The 26,398-nt window shown below is 41.4% G+C and overlaps 2 protein-coding genes across 6 annotated transcripts in view; both read left to right on the forward strand.

Annotated features, from left to right (window-relative positions):
* The first annotated feature begins 762 nt into the window (after nucleotides 1–762).
* NARS1 (asparaginyl-tRNA synthetase 1) lies at nucleotides 763–15,841 on the forward strand. 4 transcript variants are annotated; one of them, XM_036419469.2, is made up of 15 exons: nucleotides 766–939; nucleotides 1,883–1,962; nucleotides 3,951–4,016; nucleotides 4,112–4,204; nucleotides 4,291–4,380; nucleotides 5,370–5,448; nucleotides 6,385–6,455; nucleotides 7,201–7,287; nucleotides 9,089–9,310; nucleotides 9,408–9,607; nucleotides 10,009–10,144; nucleotides 10,918–11,031; nucleotides 13,121–13,252; nucleotides 13,788–13,919; nucleotides 14,730–15,841. In XM_036419469.2, the coding sequence occupies exons 1-15, from the start codon at nucleotides 897–899 to the stop codon at nucleotides 14,859–14,861; spliced, it is 1,677 nt and encodes a 558-aa protein (XP_036275362.1). In that variant the 5' UTR covers nucleotides 766–896; the 3' UTR covers nucleotides 14,862–15,841. The 4 variants fall into 4 exon arrangements, with proteins under 4 accessions (XP_036275363.1, XP_036275362.1, XP_036275361.1 ...); XM_036419468.2 differs by having other exon boundaries at nucleotides 769–939; nucleotides 1,880–1,962; XM_036419471.2 differs by having other exon boundaries at nucleotides 794–939; nucleotides 1,793–1,962.
* Nucleotides 15,842–23,222: 7,381 nt separating this feature from the next.
* FECH (ferrochelatase) overlaps nucleotides 23,223–26,398 on the forward strand; it is a 30,643-nt gene continuing 27,467 nt past the window's right edge. The window contains exon 1 of one of the 2 annotated variants that reach the window (XM_036418578.2): nucleotides 23,223–23,449. In XM_036418578.2, coding sequence (XP_036274471.1) covers nucleotides 23,383–23,449 — 67 coding nt within the window. In that variant the 5' untranslated portion in view covers nucleotides 23,223–23,382. The remainder of the gene's footprint in view (nucleotides 23,450–26,398) is intronic. The other variant, XM_036418576.2, reaches the window with a different exon arrangement.

Here is a 26,398-nt window from a genome sequence, read left to right on the forward strand (position 1 = left end):
ATCCGGAGGCGGCAGAAGACAGTAATAGGGTTAGGGTTAAGGTTAGGGTTAGGGTTAGGGTTGAGTATTGGTCTTGAGTATTGGTCACACAGTCCAGACCTCTGGCAGCCTAAAGATAACATCGTGTTTCCGGAGCCTTAAAGTGGAACAATCCTCTGGCTACTTTCTCATGAGACCAGACAGAGGGACCCTGAGAAGTTCCTCAGTGAAGTCCTCACCCCTCCTCCACCTCCCACCAATCAGCTCCCGACACGACCCCAAGTCCCTCGCTCACGGTGTCTAGTGATTTCGCCCTACAGCCACCGAGTGTAGCTGTGAGCTTTAGCTTCCTGCCTCCGTATGGGTCAATTCAATGTTAAACTCTATTTCCTTTTTATGCTGCAAACTCCTGCTCGTGCATTTCTTTGGGGCAGTGTGTGCGGGCAGGCAGGCTCAAAGGAAAAACCAGTAAAGTTCTGGTAACAAAGACACTAATTCCACAAGCAAGCCCACGTCTGGGGAGGTGGACCGGAAGCTGCGTCTGTTTCCCGGAGGGCCCTGGGAATTGCAAAATTCGCCGGAGAAAGGAGAAAGGAGGGAGGAGGAGACGGAAGGGAACGCGACGGACCACCCCGGTGAGTCCGAAGGTCCAGGAATCCCGGAAGTCGGAGTACAGAGGGCGGGGCCAGCCAGGGGGCGGGGCGCCGGGCGGACCGGAAGTTGCCTCTGCCCGGTCCAAAGATGGCGGCCTCAGCCACGCTTGCCCTTGGTCGCCTATCCTCCTGTAACCAATGGCGCCGCGATGCTCGGGTGACTCATTGGGGCGACCTAGGCACGACGTTATATGATGCAACGTAGGAGTCGAGGAAGCCGCCGGTGCACGTTGCGGTGACCAGGCGGCGGCGTGTGGGGAGCTGATGTCCTTGGAGGTGACCCGGGCGACCGCAGGGATGGTGCTAGGTGAGTGCGGCTCTGGGACCCCCGGGCGGGCAGGGGGCGCGTCGCCTCTGCCCGGGGCGGGAGCCTCCTGAGGCCGATGACCAGCCCTTGCTGGTGGCCTGGCGCTGAGTGGGCGTGCCCCCACCCTTCGGACCTGAACGAAGGCAGGAAGGGTGTGCAGGGCCTGGGCTCGCCCCGGCCTCCCTCCAGCCCTCTGGGCCCCGGGCCTGGTGTGACGGCCGCCCCCGCCCTGCCCCCCTGTCGGATCCCAGAGGACCCTTCATCGGCGTCCCTCTTCCAAGGGATCGTCAGGAAAGGCCTTTGGAAATGGAACCCTCTTTCTCAGTCCCCATTTGTGCTGAGGTTCCCCGGCCCTCCATACGGAGCAGTAGGAACGGGAAAAGCAGACCTGGGTCCCTAGCAGACTTCCTTCTGCAATGTGTCTCACCTCAGAGCTTCGGCTTCCTAAAGAGACCAGAAGGAGCTAGTATTTGTTTGACATCTGGGCACCGACCCTGGGTACCTGATTTGAATGTGTGACTTTATTTCGTCCTCAATGCAGCCTTCAAGGTGGGCGTTGTTTCCCCCTATTTTAATAGTCAAGGAAATACCCTTGGGAAGTTAAGTGAATTCCCTAGGGCCACCCTTGCTGTGAAGAAGGCGCAACATCCCAGGATTCCAGGCTGGTCTAGCCAACCTCAAAGCCCGTCTTTGTCACTGGGAACTCGCAGAGATGGAAGCAGGGTCACAGATTATTCAAGTGGCCAAAGTTCATGAGATGGATGTCACTGAAATAGGGGCCTGGGAAAATCATTTTCTTTTGGGCTGTGGCAGTGTTTTACTATAGTGAATCAGCTGCTTGTTCTGTTCGCAGAAATAAAGAGTGGATGAAGTAGTTGCAGTATGAGATGACGGATAATTATTGTCCAAATATGTAACCTGTTCTCACTTTGTAAAACAGCAGAACTATACGTCTCGGATCGAGAGGGAAATGATGCAACAGGCGATGGAACCAAGGAGAAACCTTTTAAAACCGGCCTAAAGGTAGTGTCTCCTCTCACAGCAGAACAGCTTTGCGTTTATGAATGACTTGGGTCCGTTATTACGTGCCTTGTCAATAATTTATTTCAAGCACTGGGTTTTGAAGAGAGTTTTCAGAAAAAGGAAAAAGATTGTGTATAGAAATGTAGCTTTAATAGTATTAGATCTAAGTCTAAACTTACTTGAACATTTTAAAAATGTTTTCTTTCTTCATTGTGTGGCATTGCATCTTGGAATGTGTCTCTCCGATGAGTCAGATGGCCAGTTTTTTTCAGTTCTTGTTGAAATAATATTCAGCTTCAGGTTAAGGTGTGGGTCAAGCCATCCCTCCTTAAGTAGCCATGGGTTTGCCTGTTGAACTGAAATCTCTGCTCCTGCCAGGTAATGAAATGTTAAAGCTCCCTCCTTGGACGTGCTAGGAAACGCTCTGCCCTGACACTTCTTTTCTGTGTCCATATCTGGCCAATCCCCCTTTGTGTTCTATGTTACAGCACTTATTTAGGTTATTATCAAGTGTTCCTCTCCTGGGAGCATTCTCTCCAGTTATGCTTTGGTGTGTCATACATAGTTCTTTTTAACTCTTAGGGGAAAATATTTCTCTTATTTCTGGGCTGTTGGGGTGACTTGAGTTCCCCAAACTGACGACACTGTTAAGGGGAATGTTTGCACTGTTAGCAAAAGCATGCCGTTCTGATTTGGGGAATTACAGTTTGGCTCCTTCAATTTCAGGGATACAAAAGGAGTGATCAGTAGAGAGTGTCAGGTATTAAGTGAATTCCTAATGACTTGCAAACATCCCTACAAAGTCTGATGGGTAAAAACATGAGTTCTTGGGTGTTTTTTAAAAGGGCCAGGTTTCCCCCTCCTCTGTACCAGTCATTAAGTTGGAACTGCTGTTAAAACTAGAGGAAAGGTGTTTTTTAGGTTTGGAAACTATTCTTTTAGAAAGCTTTTTGTAAGCTTTAGATCTTATGAGTGGAGAGTAATTCCTTACAATTATTTCTTGATTGACTTAACAACTTGGGAGAAAATTTGAAGTAGTTAATACAACATTTATCTTTTACATACTTTCAACTACTTTTTAAAAAAAGAATATGAATTATAAAATCCTATATAATAAAAAGCTAATATTCAAATTCTCAACCCAGAGTTTGACCAGGAGGTGGGGCCAGCCAGCCAACTGACCCACAGCCCCTCCACCTGGTGGGTCCCCACCCATGCATGAATTCGTGCACCAGGCCTCTAGTATTCAATAACATCATAGCGGATTGTTCCAGTATTAGTGAAAGAGATACTCTACGTAAGAGTAATTTTTGAAATTAAACGAAACTTAGCCCTTTGTGTTCTTAGCCATTATTTTGTTGGTAGAGTTTCAGAATTGGCTTATCTGTTCCTTAGCCAGGATTAATCATATAGATGTGAATTGTAGCTGGCTTTTGCTATCATCTTTCTCCTCTGTTGTCAGCATGACTCCCTCTGGCTTCTATGCCACTTAAAATCTGTTGCTTCTAGTCTACTTGTGGCTGGAAACTATACTATGTAATTGAACTTGCTAGAATTTTGCAAAAGGACCCAAGAGGTTAAAAAAAAAAAATGTTAGTACTTCAACCAGTCAATATATATCAATACTGACAATACTGACTTTCAGCTTTTGGGATCTGTTGGTTGTTGATTATGTCCTAGACCAGTGGTCGGCAAACAGAGGCTTTTTGGCCCCTTAAGTGTGGCCCTTCCACAAAATACCATGTGTGGGCGCGCACATACAGTGCAATTGAAACTTTGTGGTGTCCATGGGCAGAAGTCCATTTTCGGCCTGGGAGGGTCTATTTTTAAGAAGTGGCATTAGAACACTCAAGGGGCCAAAGAGCCACAGTTTGCTGACCACTCTCCTAGACAGTTACAGTTGCCTCATAATTAAGGTGTTATTTTGATCTCAATTATTGTATATTGTAAATTGTTAAGCTATTATTTTTTCTCTCTTCCCATCCAAGGCTTTGATGACAGTGGGGAAAGAACCATTTCCTACCATTTACGTAGATTCACAAAAAGAAAATGAGGTAGGGTGAACGAAAACCTTTACAGAATTTTATGTTCTGAATATTCATCAGAATATAGAGGTCTTGAAAAACTAAATGTCTGTTCTTCTCTCTAGCGGTGGGATGTTATTTCTAAATCACAGATGAAGAACATTAGGAAAATGTGGCATAGGGAACAAATGAAGAGTGAATCCCGGGAAAAAAAAGAGGTGAGCAGTGAATTCACAACTGAGAACATTTGAAAAGTTAGAACACTAGGAACCGTGTTAACAAACTGCTTTATCATTAAAATTAGGCAGAAGACAATTTGAGAAGAGAAAAGAACCTGGAAGAAGCAAAGAAGATTACCATTGAAAACGATCCAAGTCTTCCAGAGCCGAAATGTGTAAGTGTGACCTGTATTGTCACAAACACAGCAAACTTATTTCTGTGTCTGAGGGCCCTGCCGCGAGGTTTGTTCCTTTGCATTGTCGGTCTTTCCTTTATTTAGAAGAAGGAATAGAGAAAAATAATGTTTTAGAGTTTTGCGACTGGTGGTTCTTTTGGGGTTCATTTTCTCTTTATTTTTAAATATTTTTATTAATTTCAGAGATGAAGGGAGAGGGAGAGAGATAGAAACTTCAATGATCAGAGGGAATTATTGATCGGCTGACTCCTGCAAGCCCTACATTGGAAATCAAGCCCACAACCTGGGCATGTGCCCTGACCAGGAATCGAACTGTGACCTCCTGGGTCATAGGTTGATGCTCAACGATTGAGCCATGCCAGTCAGAGAGGATTTTTTAAATAAGTTTTGTGATTTTTATGAAATTGGATTTCTTCTCTATTCTTTCTAGAACAGAATGCTTTCCTATGAGTTGTGCATGTGTAGATTTCAGATAGTTCTGATCGCTGATGAACTGCCATATTTTCTCTGTTTTTTTTAGTGAGGAAGCTATTTTCTTGGTTGTATTCCCCATTCCTTTTACTCATTGTCTCTATTCTCCTTCATCCCCCAAACAAAAAGCTAGCTAGCCTTTGTTAACTTCTACCTCCCAGAATGTCTGAAGGGACTGTGAGGTCAGAGAAAGGGCTCAGTGTAGATTTGGGTTTTTGCTATTGTGAGTTCATTTACTCGCCGATTTTCTGTAGCCATAGCTAAAATTCTGGGTATTTCTCACAGTTGGCTTTGCACTAAGAGAAAGAAGACTCAGGTGTTTTTTTTAACTACTAAGTATAGTGAAATTTTCTGGTTCTAGCCTGCAGTAGAATTACTAATCTGTAGTTTTGCACCATTTTTGAAATTTTAACACTTTACTGTCATCCATTTAATATTTGTGAAAAATTGATATGTGATAAATGACAGTTAGTGAAATGTTTATTTTAATTTGACAGGTGAAGATTCATGCATTAGAAGGATATAGAGGCCAAAGGGTTAAAGTGTTTGGCTGGGTCCACAGGCTGCGGAGGCAAGGTAAATGGCATAGCTTTCCTTTTCTCTCTTTTCTTTTAAATATACCTGGTCTTAGATGAAGAGTAATATAAAAACATTTACTTGGAAATATTTTGATTTTTGGATGCTAGCTTTTTAAAGGAGATAATGACATATCCTAAATTTGTTCTTATTCAATATGACTATTAAAAGTTAAAAAAAAATTTAAATGCTATTTAACTGTAAGCAGTCACAGTGATCAGAAGGTGTCCAATAAATATTTGTGTAGTTGAACTTAGTTTTTTAATGAAAAGCAGGAAGTAGAAAGCCAAATATGAAACTGATGGTAGTACTCATGACACTTATGATTAGTATATTTGCATTCTACTTCTCCTTGATATTTTGCTTTTGCTTTCTCTTTTTATTACTTTATTACTTGTGTTTTATTGTAAGTGGTTATCAAATCCTTCCTAAAAAGAAATGGGACAATTGAGCCGGGTGGCTCAATTGGCTGAGCGTCATCCTGAAACCAGGTTTCGGGTCGATTCCTGATCAGCACATTCCTAGTCCGAGCGCATAGAAGAAGCAACCGATCAATGTTCTCACATCGATGCTTTTCTCTCTTTTTCTCTTCTAACAACATATCCTCAGGTGAAGATTCATTTAAAAAGGGAGAGACGTAAATAAGAAAAAAATGACTCTCTACCACAGTCTTTCTGCACCTCGCACAGAGTGCAGGGTCAGTTGGGCATTATTGGGGCGTCGGTGGCTAATAGGACTAATCCCTCATCTCATGTTGCTTACTGTCTGCCTTCCCATGGTCCCGTGGGTCATGAGGATCACATCTGATTTGAAAGTACAATTAAGAAGATAACATGCTTTACAAACACTGAGTAGTGATAGAACCAGTGACACTTCCGAGAAGGGCAGCCCCTGGGAGGTCTGGACTTTCAATACATTTCTCTTTCTCACTTTCAGGAAAGAACTTAATGTTTCTGGTGTTGCGGGATGGTACAGGGTATCTTCAGTGTGTCTTGTCAGATGATTTGGTAAATATTTTCTCTTGTGGCTAAAATTTTAATTTTTTCAGTAGCTTCCTTTATTGTTAGTTTTTGGAATTTTAACTGTTATTATGGAAAACATTTATTTGTTGTGGAAAAACTGGTTGTTTGTCTTGTTGTCCTGTGGAATTCCTCTGAATTTGGTCAATTGTATAAGCTAGATGTTAAGTCTACTCATATATCCACATGTATAATTTATATATGTATTGTATATGTAGATATATAAATATTTGGCACCACTATTTCATGGCAGAGCTCTTCCAATTGCATATTGTGAAACACATAATATGTCTGTGTGGTGTTGTGTGTGTGTGTGTGTGTTTGAATTATGGACTAGTCCCTCCTTCCATTATAAGTTCCCCATCACTTTTCTCCTAATGATTTTATCAAGTATTGGTTATATTGTTAACCAATAGCTCATATTGACTCTGTATTATTTTAACAGTCTGAATTCCAATAAAAATGAATTTTTCAAATATTTTTAAGAGATGTAGGCTAGTGTCATTTATGCCTATGAATGTATGTAAAGTATCTATTTACATAAATGTGTATATATAGAGATTAGTCTTTTATAAAAATAGCTATTCTTTACTAATATTAAAAATTGATGTCCATCTTATTTTACTAGTTTGGACCAGATAATTTGTTTATAAATAATTCCCTTTGCTTTCTATACATTAGGATATTTTAATGTAAATGTGAATAACTAAGTTTGAACTTGATCTTTTTATAGTGCCAGTGTTACAATGGAGTAGTCTTGTCCACTGAGAGTAGTGTTGCAGTGTACGGAATGCTAAATCTTACTCCAAAGGGCAAGCAGGTGAGTGGCTTGACTTTCTCACTGGGTGAATTAGCTGTTTGTTTTCCAATTTGTACTTTTGGTATTTGACATATAAATACACAAATATGATGCAGTTGCTAAATTTAGTATGCCTTTTCTTTTTCCAGTAAAATCCTACTATACAGCTCGTAAGATGTGACAAACTCAGGGATTTCCAACCTTATAGAATTCCTGAGTAATTCTCATAGGTCAAAATGTAGCCACTTTGCTGTGAGTGTGTGAATAACTTTTCAGCGAGGTGGAAATAAAAACTTCAAGAAATTTTAGGAAATAACAGTAATCTAAATCTGAAAATTTCTGGATTGAATTTGAGAGCATCTTAAAAAAGTTAAATATAATTGATATGCAAAAAGATGTTTGTTTCCTAGCCAACAGGCACAGTTATATTTATTTGTTAGTAATTATTGTTCAAATAACTACTGTAATTATATTCCTTGTCTGGGAAAGAAAACAAAGGTGACATACTAACCACCAGAGGGAGCCCTTAGAGTCTACCTAATAGACTAGAAATACTGATAAAAGAGAGTCAGAGCTCTTGTAAAAGAAGAACCTGTATTTAGAGTGAATATCTGACCCAACTTCCTTGGATTTTCCTTGGAATTAATTGGAAATGGAATGATTGTTTTGATGTTACTTGCTGTCCGGTGTTTGGCATGGAAAAAATTATGTATTCCTTAATTGGTGGCTTCTAAAATGAATTGTTTTTAATAGAATTATCAGGGAGAATTTGAACTTTTACTATATATATGTTCCAGGGAGAAAGAGCTTGTAGTAAAATTTTTACATCTAAACAGTTTTTCAGCCGAAACGGGTTTGGCTTAGTGGATAGAGCGTTGGCTTGCAGACTGAAAGGTCCCAGGTTCGATTCCGGTCAAGGGCATGTACCTTGGTTGCGGGCACCTCCCCGAGGTGGGGTGTGCAGGAGGCAGCTGATCAATGTTTCTCTCTCATCGATGTTTCTAACTCTTTATCCCTTTCCCTTTCTCTCTGTAAAAAAATCAATAAAGTATATTTTAAAAATATATATTTTTTTAAAAAGTTTTTCTAAGTGAGTATTGTGTTACTTTCAATTATTGGTAAAGGCTAAAAAGATATACCAAAATGTTAATAGTGAGTAGTTACTCCAAGTTGTGGAATTGTAGTTTTATTTTTTACTTTGTGCTTTCTAATTTTTAAGAAATTTGTATGTGAATTAACTCTGAAAGGAATACTAAATATATCAGTATAAAATTGAATTATTGGGTCAGTTAGAAGGGTAGACTAATAATGATGAGATTTTTAGAAATATCAGCTTAACAAAAAATTTTGTAACCAAGTAAAAACCTCAAAGTTTTTGTTGTACAACAGCCAGTAAGTTGAGTGAGAAGGAATTGGGGTAAGGAAAGCAACTTTATTCAGAAGCCAGCAAGCAGAGGAGAAAGCAGACTAGCAGTTAGATGCTCTATCAACTAGGGCTCCTATAAATTTTTTTTATAAACTTTTTTTTTTTTTTTTTTTTACCTACTTTCCTTATCTGGGGAAGTCGTGGCAGCAGGGAGGTTGTTTCAGTAATGCCTAGGCTACCAGTTGGATCCTTGAATGATGAGCATATCTGTGTGCAGGACTAAGCAGGAGACTAACCCATATGTCATGGGACCTGGCATGTTCGAGCAATGTGGAGTCAGAAAGATTATTTGAATCTATTACATTTTGACATAAGTTAAAATCTTTACTACTACTGTAAATTTTTTGTTTCATTCTCCTTCCCTTTCATCCCTCCCCTCCTTTTTTAAAAATGTAGGCTCCTGGGGGCCATGAGCTGAGTTGTGACTTCTGGGAACTGATCGGCTTGGCCCCTGCTGGAGGAGCTGATAACTTGATCAACGAAGAGTCTGACGTTGATGTCCAGCTCAACAACAGACACATGATGATCCGAGGAGAAAACATGTCCAAAATCCTGAAAGCACGCTCCATGGTCACCAGGTGCTTTAGAGATCACTTCTTTGATAGGGGGTACTGTGAAGTAAGTGTGCACTCATCTTTTGCAAATAATACCTTTGGCCATTCTTCAGCTTGAATAGAGGTGCTCACAGTAAGCTTTCTTTACTCCATTTGAACAGGTTACTCCTCCAACATTAGTGCAAACTCAAGTAGAAGGTGGTGCTACACTCTTCAAGCTTGACTATTTTGGAGAAGAGGCATTTCTGACTCAGTCCTCTCAGTTGTACCTGGAGACCTGCATTCCAGCTCTGGGAGATGTTTTTTGTATTGCACAGTCATACAGGGCAGAACAATCCAGAACAAGAAGGCACCTGGCTGAGTATGAATTGACTTTTTATTTTTATTTTTAAAAATGTAAAACTAATTGTTTAGAAAAGCAACTTTTATGTAGTCAAACGGTGCCTATGTAAATGTGTTGGTTTATTAAGAATATATATGAAGAGCAGTTGAATAAATTAATTGAAACCATATAAGAAGTTTTGCCTCTTAGACCATAGCTAGCTAAGGCCTTCCTTTTACTTAGCCTTGATCCTTTATGTGCTAAGGAATAAACAAAAATTCATTATTTAAAGGAGAAAGGTAGATATGTGCTAAAGCTAATTTGCAGAGTTAGCAAGGTTGGAATTTTACTTTTCTGGACAATTTCCCAATGTTAAAATCCTTGTATGAGAAATTTAGTAGAAACGAAGAGCAGCTCTGAGCTAGTGTCTCGTTCTTCAGATACACTCATGTGGAGGCAGAGTGTCCTTTCCTGACCTTTGAGGAGCTCCTGAACCGGTTGGAGGACTTGGTTTGTGACGTGGTAGATAGAGTCTTGAAATCACCTGCAGCAAGCATAGTGTATGACCTCAACCCGGTAGGTCTAGTGTTTTATGGAAATACAAAATGATGATTTTTGGAAGGCAATGTTGTTTTCACCCGCAGTATCTATAGATTAAATGGGTTGGCAAGCTTTGAAATAAGTGACTAATAATTGCCATTTTTCCACGCTACTTCAAAAGGCAACTAACCAAGAATGTGCAAACAGCTTCAAACATGAATGTACATACACAAAGAAGAGATAAGATCATCTGTGCCTTTGTTTTTGTTAGGGACACATTAACTGGCCTATGTAATAAGCAACATAGTTGGTGCTCAGTGACCTGCATTTCAGTAAAAGTGGAATCGCTTTTGGAAATAACAACAATAAATAATTTCACACCAATGGTTCAGGGAATAATGAGTTTGCTGGAGTTAGTTCATACTCTCACATGTATTACCACAAAGATCCCAGTTTAACTGAAATGGATATGACCACCAGTAGTCAGTTCCATTCACCTCCCTCTCAATCAGAGCCCTGCAGAATGTTTGAAACCTCTTTTATCTAATGCTTTTTTGACATCCTCTCAGGGGAGTACTTTAAAAGTGGAAGCATTTAAATTTATTTTTATATTCATGCATTAAAAAAATAATTGTCAGTAATTTCATAACATTTTAACTTAGGAAGTTCATATGTCTTTGTTTTTAGGAATATCCACATTGATTTTTATTCTGAAATAATATTTTACAATGGTACTAAGTAGTTTTTCTTAAAATGGAAATTTTAGTGTTAATGGTTTCTTTATGTACACTGTATTTTTCCTTCTGTAGAACTTCAAGCCCCCCAAAAGGCCTTTCAAACGGATGAACTATTCAGATGCTATTGTGTGGCTCAAAGAACACAATATAAAGAAAGAAGATGGAACTTTCTATGAATTTGGAGAGGTATGTATTCCTTTCTAATCGTTTCAAAGGTGGCAGTGTGCTTAAGTGGATTGCTACTTCTGCTTAATTAACCAGAGGTACAGGAGGCACCTGCTTGCCATCAAATCAATGGTAACTGAACCTTCTAGGATAGCTGAGGGTTCATTGACTTAAGAGATGTAGGGTAAGCCTTAGAACAGTGCCTTACTGTAAAATTCAACAAATATTAGCAAGTTTTTCACCTTCACACCTCATCCGTTGCCTCTTTTCTCTTCTTCCACGGTCAGTCATAAGCTTGGTTGTAATTCTCTAGGCTGGCAGGATGCCTCAGAAAGTTGTAAACTGTAAAATTACGTGCAGAATGTTAGCATGTGTATACATTTGTTTTGTTTGTCTGGAGAAAGTATCTGGCTTTGCAAAAAGGATCCCTCCCCTCAAAACAGTAAATCAAAATTTCTTCGTGTGAAGGGGATTCAAAGAAGAAAATAGCCGCTGGTTAAAATGCAAAACCAAGAGAAGCCTTGATACAAAAGATGGCCTGGGGCCCCAGGTAAACTGAGTGGGTATCTGTTTGGGGTGTAGACTATTTGTTAAATTTTTTTATTTTTTATTTTATTTTATTTTTTTTAATATATTTTATTGATTTTTCTTACAAAGAGGAAGGGAGAGGGATAGACAGCTAGAAACGTCGATGAGTGAGAAACATCAACCAGCTGCCTCTTGCACACCCCCTATGGGGGATGTGCCCGCAACCAATGTACATGCCCTTGACCGGAATCGAACCTGGGACCTTTCAGTCCGCAGACCGACGCTCTACCGCTGAGCCAAACCGGTTTCGGCAAATTTTTTTATTTATTGAATTGAGAGAGGGAGACATCAATTTGTTGTTCCACTTATTTATCAATTCATTGGTTGAATCTTGTATGTGCCCTGATGGAGATTGAACCCACAACTTTGGCATATTAGATAGTGCTCTAACCAACTGAGCTGCCAGGATGGGGTTATAAATTGTTAACACGATTCTCAGCCCTCTTCCCTGTGCATTTAACCATTCCTTGCATAATATTTGCAAATCCTACTGTTCTACAGATGAAATGTAACTACTGCTAGCTAGAGGTTTTGTTTTTAGAAGGAATTTACAGAGAGAACAAACAGTAGACTTGACCAAGTAAATTACTCAATTTTTACTGGGACAGGAGTTTTCATTGGAATTTATCTGTGGTTTACTGAAGGATGTTTGAGAGAGAGAACAGATTCATCATTATCTAACTAATCTTGGCTAACTATTCCAGGTGTGGTTACACTTAAAATTTGACATTGACTATTAGTCTTATGACAGTGTCTTACTATCATTGAAGGTACACAGATTTATTATTATAGGAAAGAAGTGCAGATACAAGGAGAGTTTAAAGATTATTGTTTTTTGTTTGTTTTTATTTACTTCAGAGAGGAAGGGAGAGGGAGAAAGAGGATAGGAGTATCAATGATGAGAGAGAATCATTGATTGGCTGCCTCCTGCACACCCCACACTGGGGATCAGGCCCACAATCTGGGCCAGTTCCCTGACCAGGAATCAAATGTGACTTCCAATTCATGTGTTGACGCTCAACCACTGGGCCACTCCAGCCAGACAAAAGATTGTTGTTATTACTAACATACACTGTGTGTATATCTGTGATGTTCTGGAGCATTCACTGATTATCATATGTCTTATGGTATGAAATAGACCATGTCTGCTTCAGAGCTAAATAAAACTAGCCATTGACAAAAATGACTGAACAATATCTAGTCACACTGATAATGACTTGGGTGGGCCTTTTTTGTTTTTTGGGGTTTTTTTTTGCAGGGGGGTTCATTCCTCAAGTAGCATGGCATGTGAGATATATTGTAGAAGGATGAAGATCATTTTATAGTTAATAACTAGGTTTTTAAAATATATTTATTTGTTTTTTTAAAGAAATTGTACCTTACTTTGTGTGTCTGGGTGATGGTGAGTATGTATTCTTGTGTTGCATTAAGAAGAGGAAGGGTAGCTACTGGGTGAAAGAGCTGCTTCTTGTCTTGTTGCATTTAGAGCTGTAAATGTTAATAAAGTCTTGTTCATCCTCAGGATATCCCAGAAGCTCCTGAGAGACTGATGACGGACACCATTAATGAGCCCATCTTGCTGTGTCGATTTCCTGTGGAGATCAAGTCCTTCTATATGCAGCGCTGTCCTGAGGATTCCCGCCTCACCGAATCTGTCAGTTGGGATTCGAATAGTATTAATAATTTTGCTTTTTAAGGGGGTGGAGACTGTTTTGGGGATAATATACAGCTCATGGCAAATACTTCATTATAAATCTAAAATGGAGAAGTTTATTTTTGTTCTCTAATGAATTTACTTGGTTAACTTACAGAATTTGAATATTTGCATTTTGCATGATCATAGTACTCCTTTAGCTATAGGAGCTTAATTGTGATTTTCTGGTTTTTATAAAATAATATATTTTTATTGATTTCAGAGAAGAATGGAGAGGAAAAAAGAGATAGAAACATCAATGATGAGAGAGAATCATTGATTGGCTGCCTCCTGCACACCCTTTACTGGGGATCGAACTCACAACCTGGGCATGTGCCCTTGACCAGAATTGAACATGGGACCCTTCAGTCCACAGGCCAACACTATTCACTGAGCCAAACCGGCAAAGGCTTTATTGTGATTTTCATTTAAAATATAGGGCAGTGTCATGACTGATAGCCTGTTGTAACCGCATTTGATTTACTTGTTGTTAAAGGTCGACGTGTTGATGCCCAATGTTGGCGAGATTGTGGGAGGCTCCATGCGTATCTGGGATAGTGAAGAAATGCTGGCAGGTTATAAAAGGGAAGGAATTGACCCAACACCTTATTACTGGTACACAGATCAGGTAGAAACAATTTTTTAAATACTTCTTACATTTTTTTTTTATTGTGATAGTTTTGTATAAATTGAAATTTAAAAGGTGATGATTCAGGATGGAACTTTGGTATTTAAAGAGCTGTATTCAGTTTCATGATTATAATAATGTATTATGTGAATAGTGCTAGTTTTTTAGAAGGATGTATAATAATGTATCATGAATAGTGCTAGTTTTGTACCCCCCCCCCCCCAAAAAAAAAAAAATAGGCTTTAGCTAATAATATGTTAACTTCATTTGAAACCCTATTTAACTGCTGGTCTTGCTCATCGCTGCTGAGTATTTAAACATTTGTCAATGGATCCAACCAAATATCTAGCAGGCGTCCTCAAACTTTTTAAAGTGGGGGCCAGATCACAGTCCCTCAGAGAGCTGGAGGGCCGGACTATATGACTACTAATTCCTACTGTAACACCTCGGCTTCGCTCACTGCCCAAAAAACCTGGCGGGCCGGATCAGACTCCTCTGCGGGCCGCATGTGGCCCGCGGGCCGTAGTTTGAAGACGCCTTAAGAGCTATCTTTCAGTTTCTTCTTATAACCAATGACATTGACTTAGTTTTAAAGTTTGAAATCTCTTCTTTCCAAGGTAGCACTTAATTTCTGGTTTATTTTTCATATCAAATTATTTCTCCACATTTGTTCCATGAAAATATTTAGATTAAGGGTTGAATTCTTAACCACAATAAGCTAACTCATTTCACAGTAGATAATTTTAACTATGTTAGGAAAAACTGTAAACTAAGCATATTCTTCTCTCTTTTTTTTTTTTTTTTAAACAGAGAAAATATGGCACCTGTCCTCATGGAGGATATGGCTTGGGCTTGGAACGATTCTTGACCTGGATTCTGAACAGGTATCACATCCGAGATGTGTGCTTATACCCTCGCTTTGTCCAGCGCTGCAAGCCATAACCGGTGCCTCCTGCAGCACGAAGGCCAGCACACGGTTCCTGAGAGCAACAGACTGCCTCGTCCAAAAGAACAAAAAGCCAAGATCTTCCCTTTTTTACCCTATGGGGATGTGTCTGGTTCTGTTTTCTCCTTTTGTTTTTTTGTTTTTTTGTGTTCTATTCCTGCTATCACAGAAAGCAATCCAAAACACTGGAATCTAAAGTAACGTTGATCTTGCCATTTTAAGAAAAAAGATCCATTACAAAATTTGGGAGAAATACGTGGCATGTAACTCTGCTATTATGAATATATTTCAGCATTTTATGTAATTATAGGTTATAATCTTTGCACATAAATATCACATATATTATTAAATAAGTTTTAATTGTGGTCTAAGACATTCCAATTACTTAAACTTTCTGTCCTTTTAATTATAACTGAAATTCTTTAATTTGTATCATTTTATTGTATCAATTGGTTAAACATCTTGGGAAAATTGACACTATCATGTAAAAATTTGCTAGTATTAGAACAGAGTACAATTTAACAGTAGATGCTGGAATCAAATGAATAGCGTCTTGTATCATTATTAATCTTTTCTAAATCCGTGTAGCTGCTTGTAATTCTGAGGTATGCGGATTGATATGGAAGAACTTGTAAAAATGGAACTGTCTTAATTGGAAGAGAAAAAATTTTTTTTCAATGCTTCAGTGAATAGCATCCTTCCTAGTATTATTAATTTAAATTAAAGGCAGACTGGTCTTCCCTGTTTCCTGGTAGTTCCTAAATAACTAAGAATAAGTTCCCAAAGAATTTGCACATAATATCTTAACTAACAGCTGTCAAGTGACTGAGTCATCCCCAGATCTCATCTGTACTCACTCTCAGTGGGCTTTTGGAATGGCTTTGTTTCAGATTTGGTTAATTTCTCTCCCAAAATGCATGTCATGTTTTCTCAGGTTGTAGTCTAGCAGTCAATAAATGGACACATGTAAAAACTCTTTGCTGGCTTCATTTTTTTTTAAGCTGAACATTTCTGTCTCACATTAGTTAATATGTTTGCATTTTTTAAAAAATATATTTTATTGATTTTATACAGAGAGGAAGGGAGAGAGATAGAGAGTTAGAAACATCGATGAGAGAGAGTCATCGATCAGCTGCCTCTTGCACACCCCCCCACTGGGGATATGCCTGCAACCAAGGTACATGCCCTTGACCGGAATCGAACCCGGGACCCTTCAGTCCCCAAGCCGACGCTCTATCCATTGAGCCAAACCGGTCCCGGCTGTTTGCATTTTTTATCTTTTATTTTTCATGTGTGTATAATTTTATGATATCAAGTTAGATATTACTAAATTTAGTAGGTATTACTAACATTTGCAGGAATGAAAAGGAATGATTTTTAAAAATTAGATGCAGGTCCTAGCTACATCTTTTTGTAATTTTTTTGTGCATTATTTTTGAACACATTAAATATTCTATTCTGCAATAAGTGAAATGACAAGGAAATGGGGCATTTGTAGTTTATTTGGCCTCTATTGTTAAGTAAAAAATACTTGTAAAAATGTGAATGATTGGATTCAAGTAGGCAATTCATTTGATCACAATTTAGGTGGGGGGGTTAGATTCAATTATCCTAAACTTTAATTGTGTAAATTAATTGATAATTATAAATACTGAGGGAGAGGCCTGGGTTTAGATGGGGTAGGAAGTCAAGGTCATGGTGACATAGGCCCAGTGAGCAGTAAACCTCACAGAGTGTGGGCTTTCGTTCCCTTCACTGTGTGGTTGTGGTCCAGGTGTCACAACTCCCACATCCTTGCTGAGTGTCTAGCACACAGACACCATGGTTCTGAGCCCCTGCTCTCGTGGCACTCTCACTGGGCTTTTATTTCTCAACTAGAGGTCCGGTGCACAAATTCAGGCAGGGGTGAGGCCCTCAGCCTGGGCAGCCCAGCCAGGTTCAGGGCCGAAAGAAGGGAGACCACAGGAGGTTGGCTGTGGACTGCACTGACCACCAGGAGCCAGCTCTTGCATTGAGTGTCTGCCCCCTGGTGGTCAGTGGATGACATAGCGACCAGTCTTTCAGTGACTTAGGCTTTTGTATATATTAGTATAGATTCTGCTCCCTGAAGCCTCAACCCTTTAAGTTGAGGTCACACAAAACCCTCTCCACCTTTGGTGCTTATGTAGCAGACTTGCTCCAAGTTTCAGAGACAGACAGGAGACTGATACTGTAGCAATTCAAGTGACAAATATTCACTTACCCTCTGCAGTGTCCTGCAGCCGTGGGCTACTTCCCAGTTTTCTCCATGTTGGTTTTTTTCTGTTTGTTTGGGTTTCTGTTCTTCTTGTTAAAGGATTTCTTCTGATGTCAGGAGGTGCTTGGTTATGTGCTGAGAATTCCAAATAGGAGATTAAAGTGCTCAAAGTGTGTGGGTAAGAGATGGGTACCTCTTCCCAGCGAGCTGCCTGGGCCATTTAAGTAAGGGAGGTCCCACCCATTATCAATGTCCTTAGGTCGTGGGCTGTTCAGGTTCCAGACTCATCCCAGTTTCTGTGGGAAAAGGAGAAAGGGCTGGATCCCTGCACCGTCTGGAAGTCCAGTTCTTTTCAGTGGTTCTCTGCTCTGAACTGTGCCTGGGATCTTCAGCCTGGAGCCCTCTGTTTCCTCTCCAGGAAGCAAACCTCCAGGCTGCTGCTGGATAGGTGAGGGCAGTTACCCACTGCAGTGGGGAAACCTAGGCAATCTGACTGCTTCTTTAAGAGGCTTTCATTCCATCTCATTCTAGCATCTCTCATCCCCACTTCCAGAGGTGCCTGGTGCTGCCCAACCATGAACCATGTATCGATTCTGTCATGTAAATCTGGATGGCTCTTGTCTTAGGGTGGCCAGCTTAGCACTCAGTTTTCTTGTGTCTTCTAAATCATGAACTATTTAACCACCTCCCAGCTTCCAAAATTATGTTGCTATGGTTCCCTTTTCTCTCCCCCCTGCCCCAATCATTTTAAGTTTGAGGTTGAAAACACCAATGACAACAACAACCCTCTGTTTACATTTATGTCAGGTCTGGGGGAGGGAGTGAAGTTATATCCATGTTTTGGAATCCCTGTATTTGAAGACAAATGAAAAGGGAGTGGACATAAGCAAAAAGGGGGGCGGGGGAAGTGCAATTATTATCAATTGGGAAGGACAAATTAGTGAAGGGAGTGATGACTTCTCTGGAAACTGTTTTGTAAAAGAATGCATGCATGCTCAGTTTTCTATTGATGACCCCTCAAATTTCCTGTTGGATAGCTTACCTGTTCTTCCTGCAACATAAAACACTCAGGTAAAGCAGTAGCTGGATTTGCTCAGTGGATAGAAAGAACATTGGTCAGTGGATTGAAGGGTCTCAGGTTCAATTCAGGGGTACATGCCCGGGTTGCAGGCTTGATTCTTGGTTGGGGGCTTGCAGGAGGCAGCTAATCGATTATTCTCTCTCATCAATTCTCTCCCTCTCTCTCTCTCTCTCTCTCTCTCTCTCTCTCTCTCTCTCTCTCTCAAATCAATAAAAATATATTTATAAATAAATAAAAATAAAACAGGTAAAAACAAAACAGTATAAAAACAACAGGCTTTAGAGGTGCATGGCCCTGTTGATACCTTGATTTTGGACTTCACAACTGGAAGACAATAATTTCTGTTGTTTTAAGCCTCCTGGTTTGTGGTCCCTAGCACAGGAAACTAATTCAAGTCTCAAGTGTGTACCCACACCTGGTTCCTTCACTTGCAGAGCCCTTCCACAGAAAGTTTACCTTATTCCCTACAGGTCCTGCTCAAATCCCACCTTTGCAGAGGCCACATCCTACTATGCCACTGCAACTAGCAGTTCCTGCCTCCACTCCTTGGCCTCTTATTTTTATTTGTGGTTCCTTAGCCATACCTGATATTATGTTGTACTAGATGCCTAGCACACGAAATTGCGCGAGACCTAGTCCTGCTGGGATCCCAGACCTGCCCTGCGCAAGCCGTGGGCCCTGCCTCCGCCACACAAGCTGTAGGCCCCACGTGAGCCCCACTGGCCCTGCGCAAGCCCTACCAGCCCCGCCTTACTGCACTAGCCTCAAGTCCCGGCCCACAAGAGGTCTCCATGCACCTCTTGGTGACTGGTTGTTTAGTTGTTCCGCCATTTTGGAGTTCTGCCACAGGCCTTAGATGATACAGATAACTTTTGTTTATTGTCTGCCTGGCCTTCTAGAATGTCAGTGTCATGAAAGTCTAATTCAGCCCAGCTGATGTGGCTCAGTGGTTGAATGTCAACCTATGACTAGGAGGTCACAGTTCAATTCCTGGTCAAGGGCACATGCCCGGGTTTCAGGCTGGATCTCCAGTGTAGGGTGTGCAGAAGGCAGCCTATCAATGATTCTCTTTCATCATTGATGTTTCTACCTCTTCTCACTCTCTGAAATGAATAAAAATGAAAATAAAGAAAGTCTAATTCATGGCTGTAGGTTCAGTGCCTGCCAACTCAGGTAGGCACATATAGGTAAGCTCTCCACACACACTGTATTTGTTTTGTAAATGAACTAACTACTTGACAGTCTGGTTTACTTTTTGCACTTTATATATATATATATATATATATATATATATATATATATATATATATATAACCAACATATATGTCTGTTTGTTTGTTTGTTTGTTTATTTATTTATTTATTTATTTATTTATTTATTTATTTCAGAGAGGAAGGAAGAGGGAGAGAGAGATGGAAACATCAATGATGAGAGAGAACCACTGACTGGCTGCCTCCTGCGCCCCCCATTGGGGATCGAGGCCCCAACCTAGGCATGTGCCCCTAACCGGAATCGAACCTGGGACCCTCCAGTTCGCAGGCTGGTACTTTCTCCACTGAGCCAAACCAGCTAGGGCTACTTTTTGCTTTTTTATAGCCTTTACATTGCTTTGCTCATAGTAGATTCTTAGTAAATGCGTGCAGATGCACCAAAAAGCCCATCACCACTAGTGGGCATAAGGCTCTGTAGGGTTAAGGGAGGAGTAAAAATGTGTAACACATTGGTCTGGTCAGGTGGCCTCTTTGCTATAAAACAATTGTGGGGACAATCGATTAGAATTCCCCGAATAATCATTTGTTAGCCGCACACAGCCACTGTTTCTCTTGCATTGAACATCACCCCCACTTGCTCTATTTTTCTGATTAAGGAAACAGAATTGAGTAATCTAAATGTAGTTTGTGTAGCTCCGAGGTGCCAATCATGGCACATAATGAATTAGGTGATTCCTCTCACCCCCCTTCCCTGAAGCATTGAGCTGAATCCAACAAATTCATTTCATTCAGGCCCACGGGCTGAACTGGGAGTGCTGTCTGTGGCAGGACAGTGCTTTCCGCACTAATTAAGTCACCAGCTCAGACAGCCTCCACAGGGTGGGAGTGCCGCTTATCTGAGTTGTTCCAGAGACTGCTTTTGGCCCTCTGTTTGCGAAGGGAAGTGGTGTATAATTTTGTTACAAATATGTAAGCCAGGAAAAAAATGCACTTATGTAACATAAATATGTAAATAAAATGTACACACACACACACACATATAAATCTCATATAATTTTGTAAATGTTTTTAGCCTTTCAAGGGCCTTCCTTTCTAGTTTTCTTAGTAAACCCATATTTAGAATTCACAATTTCAGGATAAAGGGCTGTTTTCTAATCAGTTTTGAAAAGAGCTGATATAAAGCACATTTCATGTGCTCTCCTTTCATAGAAACATAAAGAAGTACTCATTGGGAAGCTGTTATATTTGATATTTATAAGAAATAAATCATAGGTTAGAAATACCAATTGTTATGGTACTTTCTCTAGGGGAAAAATAATGAAGTTCTACTTACATTTATAACTTCTGAGTCCTTATATGCACACCGGGTTTTATTTACTTATTTAGAATTTCTCAATATGTACTCTGTGTAGGACTTCTCTCTTTGCATAATGATTCATACACATTTTGATTGTATCAGTACTTCCTTAAAACATTTATTTCCAATTACAGTTTATATTCAATAATATTTTGTATTGGTTTCAGGTGTACAGCATAATGGTCAGGTCAGACAATCATATACTTTACAAAGTGTCCTCACCAAACATATAGTTTACAAAGTATACCACTACCCACTTGGTATATTTTTAAATATATTTTTATTGACTTCAGAGAGGAAGGGAGAGAGAGAGAGAGATAGAAACATCAATGATGAGAGGGAATCATTGATTGGCTACCTCATGCATGCCCTACACTGGGGATTGAGCCCACAACCTGGGCATGTGCCCTGACCAGAAATCAAACTGTGACCTCCCTGTTCATAGGCCACCTCTCAACCACTGGGCCACACCAGCTGGGTTATTACAATATTATTGATTATATTTCCTATGTTGTACTTTACATGGCCATCAACCAGGAGGTTTTACACATGAGGAATTTTGACTGGGCTTTTTAACTCAGTAAAAAATGAAAATCAAAGTGGATAAAATGTATGAAATGGTGCAAATTTATTTTTTTTAATGTTATTATGTTGATATATTTAATAAAGTATGTTTCTGAGCTCTCTCCTTTGTGGCAGATACAAAGTTAGCCCCTCCCAAATGTTTATGATGTGAGGTGTGGCACCTTCGTGCCTGTCACTGATCGCCAGCATTTGCCTGGGAGGGGCCAGAAGACCCGGTTATCAGCTCCTGGCAGGAGGGGCGCAGCACTGGATGGGGGGGGGGGGTGGCTTATCCAGACTCCCAGAGGTGGTTGAGAAGGGCCCATGTAGCTCAGACATCTGAAACCCGTGGCCTTTTCCAGTTCTCTGGCATTGTCTACAGCTTTTTTTTTTCAGCACAGCATTTCAAAACGTAGAGTCTTTTTGTGTAGTTTATTTAAAAGAAATAGATTTAGGGTTTAGATAGAGAAGTATATTATCTATAAATATCACCTCTGTAAAGGGCAAATTAAACTAACATTTGTTATGAGAGTAGAGCTAGCAAAATGTATATGTAGGAAAGCAGTTGATACTTGGAGGAAGTTTTACTGTCTGCTTTTCAAGAAATATCTCTTGCTTGGATTTGAAGATCATGTAGATAATAGAAAAGGCAATCTTTGAAATGAGATGTTTTACACTGGGCTAACTTCAATAATAAACTAAGAGAGTGGTCGGCAAACTCTTTAGTCAACAGAGCCAAATATCAACAGTACAATGATTGAAATTTCTTTTGAGAGCCAATTTTTTTAAACTGAAACTTCTTCCAATGCCACTTCTTAAAAATAGACTTGCCCAGGCTGTGGTATTTTGTGGAAGAGCCACAGTCAAGGGGCCAAAAAGCTGCATGTAGCTTGTGAGCCGCAGTTTGCCGACCATGGAACTAAACCAATCAAAAGCACTTGTTTTAACTACAGGGAATTAGTTTCGACCCAATCTAGACTTCATCTTGTGGAATGTTCCATGTGGCTTGCTCCCTTACTTTGCCCACATGCTATCCAGGACTTGTCTGACCTATTTCAAATTACATTAGCCTTCCCTCCCCCATCTCCCTATGTTGCTTACTTTTTCTTTCTAATGCTCATCATCACCCAAAATAGTAATTATTATTATCATTATCATTATTATTATTATTATTATTTTGTTTCTCCCCTAAATCCCATGTAAATCCCTTGTCTGTTCTGCTCACTGCTGTTTACTCAGTGTACATAGTAAGTGCTCAATAATTGTTCAGTGAATGAATGAATGAATGATTGATGCCTGAGACCTTTCTGTTTTAAGGGTTGTTCTACATCTGGGCACGGTTGGGGGTCGGAGGTGTGGAAAGAGATGAATGAATGGCTGGAAATGAGGGAGGTTATAGAGGAATGAATGGCTGGAAATGAGGGAGGTTCCTGTACTCCCTGCACAAACCATTCCTCTAAGAACTGCATTTGCCTTCCCTGGCTTTCACTTTTCCTAATGTTTTCATGTTAGCAGCGTAATCTTGAAATTGAATAATTAAATAATTAAACAATTCCTTTTCCTATTCTGAAAACGAAGCAAAACAAAACCATGTCGGCACAGTGGTGCTGTCACTGGGCTAGCAAACTGGAGAACTGAGACAGAGCATCCGGACACCTAAGTACCAGTGATGGAAATAACTAGGAAGTCCTTGGCTGTGGCTTTGGCTCTTGCCTTAGTCAGGCTGGCACGTACAACCAGGGCTTTCGTCCAGGACCCCCGGGAATCCAGGGGGACTGCAGTGCACGGACCCGTGGTGGAGGCGGGCGTGGAGGGGGGCCCCACGAGCGCAGCCCTGAGCCTGGGGGCGGGGCTGGCCCGGGAGGGGCGTGGCCCGTAGAGGGGCGTGGCTTCGCTTGCCCCGCCCCCAATGCCGGGCGGCGAAGGTGGCGGTGCGCCTCGGGGGCGCAAGGGAGACACGAGCGGAACCCGGTGCGGGCGGCGGAGGGGCGCGCTGGGCTCGGTGCGGGGGCCCCGCTGAGCGCGCCGCCGCGGCAGGAATCCAGGGCCGGCAGAGGCCGCCCCGGGCATGCTCTCGCTCCGCCTAAACATGGCTGCGGCCTTGCGAACCGCGGGCGCTCTGCTCCGCGATCGAAGTAAGTGGGGCTGCCTTGGCAGCAGCCGACGCCGGGGTCCCTGGGGCGATGGGGACCACGGGCAGCTCCCGACTCCCGCCCCCCTGCCCGGGGGCTTCCGGGAGCCGCAGGAAGCTGCCCGGGAGGGGCGGGGGGGCAGAGAAGGGGCTGGGAGGGACCCTTCCCTGGGTAGGGTCCAGAGGGTGCCCGGGTAGGGGATCTGGGAGGCTGTGGGGAGGGAGCATGTGGTCCCACCGGTCAGCTGGGTGACTGTCGGTAACGGCAGACCCTTGTAACTTTCAGCAGTTATTTACTCATTTATTTTCTTTTTAAGAATCCTCACCAGTGATCTTAGAGAGAGTGGAGAGAAACATGACATGATCTTAGAGAGACACTTGACAGATTGCCTCCTGACGTGCACCCCCCTGGGATTGAACCTGCAACCAGGGCATGTGCCCTGACCCCAGAATCCAACTGGGTGACCTTTTGGTGTTCGGAGGAATCTCAACCAACTGAGCCACACTGGCCAGGCCCATAGTCTTAGCTCCTTGACTGTAGAGTCAGAATGAACACAGTGACAGTTGGTTGTGAGGATTACTGTGGGACGTATGTTAAGGGCCTGCCATAGGGAGGACTGTATTGAAGGCATTGCCCATCCCGCTCAAAAGACTAGGCAGTCTAGAAATAGATGACTCAGTTTAACTTGAGGATCTTAGGGTTTGCAAAGAGGAAACACAGTTAGGCAATATTCAGAATGTTCCAAAGGAGAAAGAAAAGTTTGAGAATTTTATAGCAGGAAGTACATGTTTGAAAAGCATTCAGCCCTAGCTGGTTTGGCTCATTATATAGAGCGCCAGCCTGCGGACTGAAGGGTCCCGGGTTCGATTCTAGTCAAGGCCACATTACCCGGATTGCAGGCTTGATCCCCAGTAGAGGGTGTGCAGGAGGTAGATAATCCATGATCCTCTCTTATCACTGATGTTTCTATCTCGCCCTTTCCCTTCCTCTCTGAAATCAATAAAAAATATTTTAAAAAATCAGCCCTGCATTCTTAGCCATTAGGTTGGCTCAAGATGGTAATCTTCCAGATGCCCACTGCATCTTAAGATCGTTAAGATGGTTCACTGAAGGTTTGATGTATGTCCAGACATTGATGCATAAAGGACTGATGTGCATCCAGGTACTGACGAAGGACTGGAAAGGTCAGAAATTTAAGTTCCCAGGCTGGTTAAGGCAAGAATAGAATTGTTTCCTTATGCCTCAGCTTACTTTCTTTCAATAATTTAGCAGCTTGACCATAGTGACTCCATTTTATTTCTTCATTCTATTCTTCAACATCATCATCATCATCATCATCATGGTGTCTACTCTTGGCTTCTCTCCCTGGTGATGGAAGGAAAATGTGCCCACTGCTTCTCTGCACTAGCCCCTGGCATCACCCGGTGCTCACTGGTCCTTGGCAGCAGGACCCACTAGCCTGGGCTAGTGTTTTCTAGAGATATTTGGAAAACAAATATGACCCATTGACAACGCCACACATTTTTTTTTTAATGATCATTATTATTTTTTAAAATATGTTTTATTGATTTTTACAGAGAGGAAGAGAGAGGGACAGACAGTTAGAAACATCGATCAGCTGCCTCTTGCACACCCCCTACTGGGGATGTGCCCACAACCAAGGTACATGCCCTTGACTGGAATCGAACCTGGGACCCTTCAGTCTGCAGGCCGACGCTCTATCCACTGAGCCAGACCAGTTAGGGCAATGCCATATATTTCTGATGCAAACCCTTTGAATGTGGGTTGTGTCTACAGGATGAACTGACGGGACTCTGCGTCAGACACACTTGGTTGGGGCACAAGCTCTGCACCATTCTTAACTGTGACCCCTTAGCAAGACACTGAGCCTGGCCTGAGCTTTAGTAAATGTGAAAGGAGTAAGGTAGTACCTCATGGCTTGCCATGAAGATTTGCTGGATACACACTATCCTAGCACACAATACATTCATGGAGACCCTAAAAATGTTCATTATGTCAAAATCTGCCACATACTAAGATGCTTAATTAATGCATCTGAACAGTGACTGGACTCAGCTGACTTACTTTTCTAAGAAATTTCCTAATTGGTCAGTCTGGCATCTACTGAAAGGGAATGGAGAGAATCCATCCTGAACCTTCATATCTTATTCCAGGTGCCTTGATAGGAAAATCATAAGAACCCAGAAGTACAATGAGGATCAGGTCACTAGGGGCACTGGGTGACAAAAGGCATGATCATTGAAGAAGAGGAAGCACAGTGGCAGGAATGGGGCTGAAAGAAGTATCAGGGTGGAAAATTTGACATCTAGTTGTATTACAGACTCTGAGGTTAAGAAGTAGTTATAATACTACATCTTCTGTTTGATAGGAAGGGATTTACATTATCTGGATTAAAAAAATTGAGTAGTATTTCTGAAAATGAATTCTGAAAGTAGGAGTGGAAAAGCAAAGTTTTACATTCTGTTTTTAGCATGTGGCTCCCTGGTTTCATGGTATGTTGTTTCGCTTAAAGTCCTAGAAGCTATTGATGTTGGCAAGTGAGGATTTACTACATTCTTCCCTCTTGCTTAGCCACATGCAGCGTGCCTGGTACTGTTGTTGGGGATGGTCAGAGAATGCTTTGTTCCCCTAATCTTATTAACAGCTCTGCACGATTGACCTTATCACCATTTTACAGACAGGGAAAGTGAGATGTGGAGTAACTCTCTGAGTTGCCCAAGCACTGCCCTGCAGCTTGTTGGCCCTACCAGGGGTTTCTGCTCAGATCTCTCTGGCTCCTGAACTCATACTCTCTATACACACAGTGCTGCCTGTGCCTTTGGCTTGCCCTTCAACTGTGAGCTGAGTAATTCAGGGGCCTCAGTTGGCCCTTCGAATGATCACTTTAAACTCCTTTCACTAGATGAACACTCATCTTTTAGTAGGAGACAC

This window comes from Pipistrellus kuhlii, unplaced genomic scaffold, assembly GCF_014108245.1.
Source record: "Pipistrellus kuhlii isolate mPipKuh1 unplaced genomic scaffold, mPipKuh1.p scaffold_m20_p_6, whole genome shotgun sequence".
In the NCBI taxonomy this organism is placed as follows: Eukaryota; Metazoa; Chordata; class Mammalia; order Chiroptera; family Vespertilionidae; genus Pipistrellus; species Pipistrellus kuhlii.